The 10,985-nt window shown below is 47.8% G+C and overlaps 1 protein-coding gene across 2 annotated transcripts; it reads right to left on the reverse strand.

Annotated features, from left to right (window-relative positions):
• Positions 1-1,305: 1,305 nt before the first annotated feature.
• On the reverse strand, positions 1,306-10,154 carry Siglecl1 (SIGLEC family like 1). Of its 2 annotated transcripts, XM_059277886.1 has the most exons (6): positions 9,871-10,145; positions 7,450-7,528; positions 6,620-6,901; positions 5,910-6,015; positions 4,671-4,821; positions 1,306-1,487 (listed from the first exon to the last, which is right to left on the reverse strand). In XM_059277886.1, the coding sequence occupies exons 2-6, from the start codon at positions 7,472-7,474 to the stop codon at positions 1,467-1,469; spliced, it is 585 nt and encodes a 194-aa protein (XP_059133869.1). In that variant the 5' UTR covers positions 7,475-7,528; positions 9,871-10,145; the 3' UTR covers positions 1,306-1,466. The 2 variants fall into 2 exon arrangements, with proteins under 2 accessions (XP_059133869.1, XP_059133870.1); XM_059277887.1 differs by lacking the exon at positions 4,671-4,821 and having other exon boundaries at positions 9,871-10,154.
• Between the last annotated feature and the right edge of the window lie 831 nt (positions 10,155-10,985).

Consider the following 10,985-nt stretch of genomic DNA (forward strand, 5'->3'; position numbering starts at 1 on the left):
GGAATTGTCAGCCTAATAAATCCTTCCCTCTCTAGGTTCCTCTTAGAGTGTTTTGTCCCGGCAACAGGAGGAAACAACAACTCAACTTTCCATAGTACCACTACACACGAGTCATCCGTGTTCCTGTCAGCACCTCTAACAAATTCATTGGTCTGGCCGGGTTGGACATATAGGAATCTTTTCTTTGGTCTTCTTTAGGAATGAACACACATTTCTTTTACCTCCTAACAACGTCAAGAAATACCAAGAGACACTGCAGTATTCACCTAAGCAGGCTCGCTGCCTCTGCCTCACTTCTGCCCCCTCCAAAGACACCACATACACCCTTCTCTCACTCAGAGAACAACCTTCCTCTATAGGCCTGTTCACTCCACTTCTTGGCCTCAAACCTCGTACTGGCTCATGATTCATTCACTCATTTGTTCACTTTCTCACAAACAGTTCTGCATGCATCTTAGACCTTAGGCACCGTCCCTGGTGACACAGGGAGAAGACAGGCAAGCTCCTATCCCCGGGGAATGGACATCTGAGGGTCAGGGTGTGACCCTATGACATAATCTCCCAACGTTTTATCTTCGAATTCAAATTCATCACGGCATTTCTCCACCTGTGTCTCTGGGTACTACTTTTTTCTTTCCTTTTTTTTGTTTTTGTTTTTGTTTTTTGGGTTTGTTACTTTATTTTGTTTTGTCGTTGTTGTTGTTTTGTTTTGTTTTGGCGGGTTGGTGTTTTTTTGTTTTTTTGTTTGTTTTTTGTTTTAGACAGGGTTCCTCTGTGTAGCCTTGGCTGTCCTAGAACTAGCTTTGTAGACCAAGCTGGCCTTGAACTCACAGAGATCCACCTGCCTCTGCCTCCCAAGTGCTGGGATTAAAGGCGTGTGCCACAACTGCCCGCTCTGGGTACCACTTTTCACAACCCAGTCTCCATTCAACTACACATTATATGAGTCTACTGAAGTTTGAGGCAGAGAAATAAGAATGGGAGCTCTTGTCCAAAGGTTTCATCTACTAAGCACTTACATTGGGATTAGATTAAAATATAATGGCGTGTGTGTGTGTGTGTGTGTGTGTGTGTGTGTGTGTGTCTGTCTGTCTGTCTGCCTGTCTGTCTATGGAACTGGTCATGAAGAAGGGATCAAAATCCCTGTTTCACAGTGCCATGTGCATTCATTTTTCTCTCCTGTGACTCTGTCTCAGAGTGAAATATGTACCTTTTGGCTCACCCAAACCTATATGATTTGTTAATCACACAGGTGACCTTTAAAGTCCTGAGACCAGGCCCAGTAGTAGTCTCCACACCTTGGAGTATATGGGATGTGTAGAGGCTGAGAGGGCTTTGTGAGCACAGATTCTCAGGACCTCAAGTTTATTATGGAGTTGGGGCTTCTGGAGTCTCCATGGGTTTTTGTAATTCTGGGCACAGTGGGAACTTTGGATGGGGTGCTGTCTCCACAGCCTTCGTTGGCTTCAGGCTCTGTCTTCCTTTTCCTGGAAGGTGAGAAGGTGGGACAAAGAGAGATGATGGAGCAGATTTACAGATGAAGTCGCCACACCTGAGAAGGAACTCTAAGGCAACATGGCTCAAACGTTGGCTTAGCTCTCCTCACAGTTCCGTGGCTGGAGCCTACAAAACTCTTCTCCCTCTGGCCCCTCCCTGGTGCAACTAGAGGCTCCCAGAATACCCCTTAGGTTCCCGAGATGTTGTATATGATGGCCTCAGGCAAGTGTTTCCCCATGCTCTGGACACCCTAAGCCCTGGCTCAGTCCTCTTTCTGGGAGGGCACCTTTCCCTACCAGCTTGGTTACTCTCTGAGGGCAAGGGCTAGGTCTGATTCATTCCTGGGACCTCACACCACCCAGTACAGACTATGAAGCAGAGAGCAGACATAAACTGGGGACATAAACTTAAGACCCCCCATCACCACCCCCACCCCCACTTTCTTCAGCCAGGCTCTACCTCTTAAAGTTTCCATAATCTTCCACAGCAGCACCACCAGCTGAGAGACAAGTGTTCAATTTACATAAGCTTATGGGGGTTGGGGGTGGGGGGGGGTGAGGTGGTATGACACACTTGGTCCCCAGTTGGTGGCACTGTTTGGAGAGGTCATGGAGCCTTTGAGAGATGGAGCCTAGTCTTGCTGGAAGAAGTATGTCACTGGGAGTGGGCTCTAAGTGTTTATAGTCTCACCCCACTTACTACTGTCTGTACTCGGCTTCTGATTTGCATTTGAACATGTGAGCTGTCAGCTTCCTGCTCCTGATGTCATGCCTGCCACCATCACCACATTGGACTCTTAACCCTCTGGAACCATAAGCTCAAATGAACTCTTCCTTGGTCTTGGTGTTCTATCACAGCAACAGAAGAGTAACTAACAGCAGCAGGATGCCTATGTCCTGGAGACTCACAGATGTTAAATAAGAATGAGACTTAGCAGTCTCCAGCACTGTTCCAGTCAAGATATCCTGGGGTTGTGGGGCTCGGGGTGAAGGAAGGAGCAACCTGGTGTTATGGTTTGGATGTGAAATCAGACACAGGCTCCTGTGTTGAACGCTGGCTCTCCAGCTGGTGGTGCTGTTTCGGGAGGTCTGGAACCTTGGGGGCTGGATGAATGGCTGGCACAGGTTCCTCAGTGAGGGTGGACCTTTCCGAGTTATAGCCTGGCCTTGCTTCCTGCCTGAGCTCTCTTTTTCTTGGTGCTGTTTTTAAGATGTGTTTTTATTTATATGTCTGTGAGTATGTGAGCATGTGTGCAGATGCCCACAGAGGCCAGAAGAGGGCATGAGACCCTCTAAAGCTGGAGTCATAGTCAGTTGTGAGCTGTCTGATGTGAGTGCTTGGAACAGAACTCAGGGCTTCTGGAAAGAGGAGGAAGTGCTCTTAACCACTAAGACATCTCTCCAGCTAGAAAGGGTTTATTCTGGCTCACAGTACAAGGTGCAGTCCACCAAGACGGGGAGCTCCAGGCAGCAGGAACTTGAAGCACCTCATTACATCATATCCACATCGGGAAACACAGCAACGAACTTGAGCATGCCAGTTGGTGTTCAGCTCAATTTCTCCACTTACACAGTTCATGATCCCTGCCAGGGAATGGTGCCACCCACAGTGGGCGGGTCTTCCCACCTCAATCAGTGCAATAAAGACAGGCCCCACGGGCATGTCCAGAGGCCCATCTCCTGGGTGATTCTAGATCCTGTCCAGCTGACAGCTAACACTGACCATCAGAGACTGTATCCCTTAAACCATGAGCCAAAATAAATCCTTGAAGTTGCTTCTGTCAGATATTTGGTCACAGAGCTGAGCCTCAAGTACTCCCTAATCTCCAAGCACTTGGTGCTGATGGGGCCTTAGGCTGTAAGTGGCTGTTGCCTGTTGCACACCAGAGGCCAAACCTGTGGTTTCCACTCTGATGCTACCACTACTGCTAGAGGGGCATCAACCCACTTCCCAGTGGGGATTCAGTGTGTGTGTGTGTGTGTGTGTGTGTGTGTGTGTGTGTGTGAGCATGAGTGTGTGGTATACATATGGCAAGTATGTATCTGTGTCTGTGTTTATGGAGTGTGTGTATATGTGTGGTATATGTATGTGTATGTGTATGTGTGTGTGTTGTGTGTATACGGTATGTATGCATGTCTGTGTGTATGGAATGTATGTGTACATGTATGTGTTGTGTGCATATGGTATGTATGTGTGGGTGGGTTTGTATGTGTGGGTATGTGTGTATGTATGGTGTGTCATGGAATATTACTTTATGTAAAGATGTATTATATTTGTTTCTGCTGCCTTTGTTTAATTATGTAAAGAGATGTTGCATTTGTTTCACCTTACCTGCACAAGGCACCTGATTGGTCTAATAAAAAGCTGAACAACCAATAACAATCCCCAGGAAAGGGATAGGTGGGGCTGGAGGGCAGAGACAATAAGTAGGAGGAGGAATCTAGGAAGAGAGAAGAACAAGAGAGAGAAAGGGAGAAAGATGGGGAGATGCCTGGGGCCAGCCAGCTAAATGGAGTCAGACATACAGAATGAAAGAAAAGTAAAAAGCCCCGAGGCAAAATACAGATGAAGAGAAACAGGTAAAATCAGTTATAAGAGCTAGTGGGACAAGCATAACATAAGCCTGAGCATTCCTAACTAATTAATATGTCTTGTGTCATGATTTGGACGCTGGTTGGTGGCCCAAAAGAAAGCCTGCTACAGTGATGTATATGGTATGTGTGTATATGGTGTGTGTGCACACGCATGTATGTGATGGGTATGGTGTGTCTGTGTGTGTGTATATGTGTGTGTGGTACATGTGTATGTGTGTGTGTATATGTGGTGTGCATGTGTATACATGTGTAAGTATGATGTGTGCATAGAGTATATATGTGTGGTATGTCTAGTGAGTCTGTGTATATGTGTGCATGCTATATGTGTATGTGAATATGATGTATATGGAGCGTGTGTGTGTGTGTGTGTGTGTGTGTGTGTGTGTGTGTGTGTGTTGATAGTTCTAATTATTTTTAAACTATATGTCTTAGTTTCTTCCAAGAGGCTCTTGGGGCCTCCACTTCAGTACCTATGAAACAACCTTCAAGCTAATTTCTCTCTCCAAAGCAGCACACAAGCTTCCCCCTCCTAACACTGTCCTGCTAGCTGGATTCCATTCTGGCGCAAGGGGCACTCACTGAGAGCTGCGTCCCAGAAGGTGACTCAGTTCTGAATTCCCTGGGCTCCATGGGCTTCGTGCTGGATTCTTGGTCTGTTCCAGCCTCAGAGCCCTGATGGGCTCTCGTCTGTGCACACTTCTCTGCCTGCTTGGTCCTGAGAAGTTTCACTCTACGGAAATGTGCTTCTGATTAGTTCTGATTTCCCGCCTCTGCGTCCCCAGATGGACTCTGGTTTTGTTCAACATTCAAGTCTAGAGTCTCAACAGTACTGCCTGCTGGCTGTGCTATCTAGGGAAAGCTACCCAACTTCTCTGCAAGTTGGTTTCACACCCTGTGTAATTGGGATTCTCTGTTTAACAGGCCATGGGGTTCAGATGGGTCAGCTGTGAAGGGTCCTTGCACCCCTAGAGATTGTTATTTATTTATTTGTTGTGTGGGGGAGTTGAGGTTTTTTTAAAGCTTATTTATTTTTATTTCATGTGTATAGATGTTTTGCCTGAATGTATGTTTGTGCACTGCATGCGTGCCCTCGGAAGCCAGAAGACGGTGGCAGATCTTCTGGAACTGGCGTTACAGATGGTTGTGAGCCAACATGTGGGCACTAGAAGCTAAACCCAGGTCTTCTGCAAGAGCAGCCAGGACTCTTAACTACTGAGCCATCTCTGCAACACCTTGTCATTTATTTATTTGTGCTTGCTTATTGAGAGTTTCATGTAGCCCAGGCCAGCCTTGAACTCATCACATTAAGGATGATGACCTTGAACTTCTAATCTTCCTGTCTCTATCTCCTGAATGCTGGGATTATGGGCATGCACCACCACACTCAGTTTATGCAGTGCTAGGAATTGAACCCAGGGCTCTGTGTATGCTAGGCAAGCAATGAGCAATATTCCTAACCTGTGTTTGCCTTTGAATCCAGTTTCTCTCCATGCTGTACCACGTCATTCCTCTTCCCCTGATAGACAACCACTCAGTCCCAATTACCATATCTCTCTTTGTTACATAGGATTTGGGGGGGGGGGTCATGAAAGGGAGGCCCTTATGATGGCCATTAGTGGTTTTGTGAGAAGAGATGCTTGCTCTGGATCTCACCGTGTGATATATCATGAAAGCCCTTGCTGGATCTAGATGCCAGCACCATACTCTTTCATTTACTCAGCCTCTGGAACCCTGAGCTAAATAAACGTCTGTGTTTCATAAATTAGCTCATCTCAGATGTTTTGTTACATAGTATAAAATGGGCTAAGACATACTCACATGAAGGGGAGGAGGCAGAGGAAAAGTAGTGTGATTGTCGTGGCTGCGTAGACAACACCCTGGAGCAGCGCTTTCAGGAAGATCTGGGGAGCCAAAGGGCCCCTTCCTGGAAGTAGAAGGCATTTCAGTAAGGCTTTATTTTTATAAGTAAAAAAAAAATTTGTTTGTTTGCATATCTGTGTAGGGTGTTGCATGTGCCACAGTGTGCATGTGGAGGTCAGAGGACAAGTTTGCATATCTGTGTAGGGTGTTGCATGTGCCACAGTGTGCATGTGGAGGTCAGAGGACAAGTTTGCATATCTGTGTAGGGTGTTGCATGTGCCACAGTGTGCATGTGGAGGTCAGAGGACAAGTTGCAGTAGTCTGCTTTCGCCTCCTACCATGTGGCACCTGAGGATTGAACTGAGGTTGTTAGGTTTGGCCGCAAGCACCTTTCCCGGTTGGGCCATCTTATACACCCTCTAGAAGCCTTTCTTAAGATTCAGATTCCAGGCTGTGCTCCCTCTTCTGGCCTCAGTGCCAGTCCCTCTCCGTTCACTGCCCTCACCCAGTCCAAGCCCCTCCCCGTTCACTGCCCTCGCCCAGTCCAAGCCCCTCCCCGTTCACTGCCCTCGCCCAGTCCAAGCCCCTCCCCGTTCACTGCCCTCATCCAGTCTCCAAGTCCCTCCCAGTTCACTGCCCTCATCCAGTCTCCAAGTCCCTGCCCTCACTTGACATCAGCAGGATGCTCAAGCCGTGGGTTCCATGTTGGTTCTTTCCCTCACAAAGAAGGACTGTGCCCATTTCTGGGTCCTTGAGCAGGCTGAGGGTGCTGTTGTCCCAGGAACCAAGTGTGGTAGAAGTCACCTGGAGCTGGCCATGCCCACTGTTCACGTCCACAGGAGCACCGTCCATCCACCACTGCACAGAGGGTGTGGGGACCCCATGAAAGGAACAACTGCACCGCAATGTCTTCTCCACAGCACAGAAGGAGCTCATCAGTCTGGCCGGTTCTGTGGAGAGGAGGGTCAGGGGTCAGCAAGGTGACCTGACTGTCCTTTGTCTTCTTCCTTACGGACCCACCCTTCTTTCCTTTGTTTGCCACGCTGGGGATGAAATTCAAGGCCTCCCACATGCTAGATAATGCCTTACCATTGAACCACTCCCTGGGGGATTCTAGGCAGGGGCTCTACCACTGAGCCACACCCACAGCCCATCACTGGGGGATTCTAGGCAGGGGCTCTACCACTGAGCCACACCCCAGCCCCTCACTGGGGGATTCTAGGCAGGTGCTCTACCACTGGGCCACACCCCCAACCCTCACTGGGGAATTCTAGGCAGGTGCTTTACTGATGAGCCACATCCCCAACCCCTTACTTGGGGATTCTAGCAGGGACTCCACCACTGAACCATAACCCAGCCCTCACTGGGGATCCCAGATACAGAGATGATGTCTAATTCACAATGACTATTTGTCTTCTACAACCTTCTGTCCTCTTTCTTCACAGTTCCATCTGTAGCTTCCTCAGACACCTCTAGAAGTGCTTCTTGTCCCACTTACCCAGCTGTAGATGCGGCATTCCCATATGCAACAGCAAGAATCCCAGTACTCTTCACCGTGAGGAAGGAGGTGATGGCAACTGAAAGAACATGTGGACGTGGGTGCGCAGAAACATCTTTGAAAAGCAGGTTGTGGTGGTTTGAAAGAAAATGGCCCCCAAAGGGGGTGTGGCCTTGTGGGAGTAGATGTGGTTTTGTTGAAGGATGTGTGTCACTGTGGAAGTGGTCTTTGAGATCTCATATATGCTCAAGCCATGCTTGGTGTCTCAGACCACTTCCTGTTGCCTGCAAGTCAAGATGTAGGACACTCAGCTACTTCTCCAGCACAATGTCTGCCTGCACACCACCATGTTTCACCATGAAGATACTGGACTAAACCTCTGAAAATGTAAACCACCCCAATTAAATATTTTCCTTTATAAGAGTTGCTGTGGTCATGGTGTCTCTTCACAGCACTTGAAATCCTAACTAAGACACAGGTGCCTGCAACCCTCTTCTCATCCCAAACACCAGATGCCCTAGAGAAGCAAGAATTACATGGAATGAGATGCTCGGGGGTATCTAGGGACAGGTGTGGTCATCCTTAATGTGGCACTCTACCACCGAGCAATATTTCCAACCCAGTGCTGTGTCTGTTTAGGAAAAGGAACTCAATGATCAGGTATGTCAAGTTCTCAAAAGCTAGTGGCAATGCACGGATGAATGGTAGTTTGAATGTAATTGGCCCCCATAAGTTCATAGGGAGTGGCATTATTAGGAGGTGTGGTCTTGTTGGAGAAAGTGTGTTACTGTGGGGGGCAGGCTTTGAGGTCTCCTATGCTCAAGCTATGCCTGCCCTGTGTCTCAGACCACTTCCTGCAGGTCAAGATGTAGGACTCTCCGCTCCTTCTACAGCACCATGTCTGCCTGCGTGCCACCATGTCGCACCATGATGACAATGGACTAAACCTCTAAAAATGCAAGCCGCCCCAATTAAATGTTTTTCCTTTATAGGAGTTGCTGTGGTCATGGTGTCTCTTCACAGCAACAGAAACTCTAACTAAAGCGATGTTATACCATGGAGGGATGGGATCAAGAGATGTGTTTGGGATTCTTCCACTGCAGGCCAGGTGACCAGGGCAGAGACCTCTATTGTTATTGAGAAAGGATGAGTTGAAATGTGAGGGATGGGGGACAGGACTCAGAGGGGTGGGTAGAATCTAGATTTCTGGTGTTCCTTTCATTGTCCAGAAATGAGTCTGAATAAATCAGTCACTAAATTCGTAGCCAGATGTGGTGGCTCACAGGCTGAAATAGGCAGCCTACTGTAGCTGGCTGTGTAGACCAGGCTAGTCTCTGGCTCCTGAGTGCTGCATTGCTCCTGCTCCTCACAGAGACACGCTGCTGCCCAGGCTCCCAGGCATAAGGGCTTCTTACTTTCACACCAAACATGAGCCTCATCTTTGCTCTGTCAACTTTTCTCTTCTCTTTTGCCAACTTAAAACCTCATTCTGGATGTTGGAATGAACCTAATATGGGTCCTGGCCCAAGCTTTGCCAGGAAATCACCAAAGTGCTCTGGTCAAATGCCATCCCTTCTCCAATTTTGTTTTTATGTTCACGCCACATGGGTGGGATTTATTGCTGGAGATGTAGTGATTAATCTAGCTTTATAATTCTGATTTCTTATTGCTCTTCTCTGCCAGCTTTAAGGAGTATAGGTAGGACGCTACTAATGGATCTCTTCATGGTTTTCACTCCTCTTCATTTTACTTGATGTCTCGGGGGCTCCATGAAATTCTTTTTCTTCAGCACACTTCCATCTATCTGTCTCCCTACGTCCATCTTGTTAGTTAAGTGCTCTCCAACTGTTAGATTTTTGTTTTGTTTTGATTTATGTAGCCAAGGCTGGCCTTTCTATGTAGCTGAGGATGACCTTGAAATTCTGATTCTCCTGCTTCCACCTCCCAAGAGCTAGGATTACAGGTATGTAATTGGGACTAATTTACCAAGAGACTGGTGGGAGCCTAATTAATGGATCCCTGTCAGGTTATGACAGAGATAGATTATGGGATTAACTGATTTGCAAGGGAGCGAATGGCTAACTCACACAGCCACTAATCTGATAATTAACTCCCATGCTTCTAATTTGTTCTATTAGTAGAATGGTGATCCACTGGCTACTTTTCAGGCTAACTTGGTGACACGCTGAAGGTGACTGAGGGGAGAGAGGCTGACCAAGTGACTGAGGGGTGACAGGACAAACGAGTGAGAGAGACGGGACAAATAAGTGACTTGAAGGGTAACAGGTTGACTAGGTGGGGAGGGGATGGGGGCGGGGAAGATGAACAGCAAACTGAGAGGTAAAAGCTGACCAGGTGACTGAGGAGTGACAGGCTGACTAGCATAGCGTGAACTGACTAAACTGGCCCCTGGAAACTGACCGGTGTACAGTCCCTGTCTGCTGATCCAGAACGGGCCTTGGACAAACGCAGAAGCTCGGGGTACCCTGGAGCTGACGTTGCAAGTGGTTTAACCGCCTTGTGGCTGTCACGTGAGAAGTGGATACGCTGTCTGAGGACTGCTTGACTAAGGGAGGAACTCCATGTCCCCGGAAGCCCAGCATGGAGAATCTCGACGCACAAAAATCCCATGGACCCTCCCATAGGCCCAGGCGGCCCGTCATATTCTGTCTGCCACGCTAGAGTGCCACAGATGGGCTGCGTGAAAGTCTCTGCCGCGCATGCGCAGTGTGTGTGTGTGTGTGTGTGTGTGTGTGTGTGTGTGTGTGTGTGTGTCTGTCTGTCTGTCTGTCTGTCTGTCTGTCAACGACCTGGTGACGTATGAACATCTTACCCAGCAGCCAAAGAATGGCTGCGGTCCCATGCTACAACCAGTAAGTGAGGTTATGAGGTTTGCATTACGCACTTGCCTCCGGAACTTGATGCAAAGTCATCATAGCCAATCAGAAGCAGAACATGCATGTCCCACCCATCTTTGTGGTGGCTCCGAGCCAATCAGGAGTTACTGCGAGATGCTGAAAATTTGGCCTCCACAAGGCCTGTTTTTGACCATGCTCATCAAATCACGCTTTGGCTTCCAACCCTGCTTACTCCCTTCCCTGTCAGCCCTGCTTGATTTTCTTCTACTTTACTCATTACAAACTTTCTGACCCATTATTTCACATTTTCAAAAATGCTTCTTAGCTACTCAATTATGTTAAATTTGCATTATCCCACTAAAACTACACACCTTGCAAATCTGGTCATGTTTTGTTGTTTTCACAACTATCTCCTCGAGGTTGAAATATTGACTGTGCTTCATACTCTTCAATAAAAACAGTTTTATAATCACGGGCAGGTTAAAGGAGCAGAACATCAAGGTTACAGGGGCTAGGTCTAGGCTTACCTTCCTAAGATGCTGTCAAGTGGACTTTACAACCTGCTCCATATCAGCCACACATGAGAACAGTCATTTCTAAATTTAACCACTCTGGTGTGGTGTGGTGTGGTGTGGTGTGGTGTGTGTGTGTGTGTGTGTGTGTGTGTGTGTGTTATTG

This window comes from Peromyscus eremicus, chromosome 1, assembly GCF_949786415.1.
Source record: "Peromyscus eremicus chromosome 1, PerEre_H2_v1, whole genome shotgun sequence".
Taxonomy (NCBI): Eukaryota; Metazoa; Chordata; class Mammalia; order Rodentia; family Cricetidae; genus Peromyscus; species Peromyscus eremicus.

Bases quoted from the DNA above. Each gene is read 5' to 3' on its own strand.
- Siglecl1 (XM_059277886.1), bottom strand. From the start codon at position 7,474: ATGGGAATGCCGCATCTACAGCTGG. The intron at 6,902-7,449 runs GTAAGTGGGACA...TCCTCTCCACAG, and splicing joins AATGCCGCATCTACAGCTGG to AACCGGCCAGACTGATGAGC. The intron at 1,488-4,670 runs GTGAGTGCCCCT...CTCACCTTCCAG, and splicing joins CTTCTGGGACGCAGCTCTCA to GAAAAGGAAGACAGAGCCTG.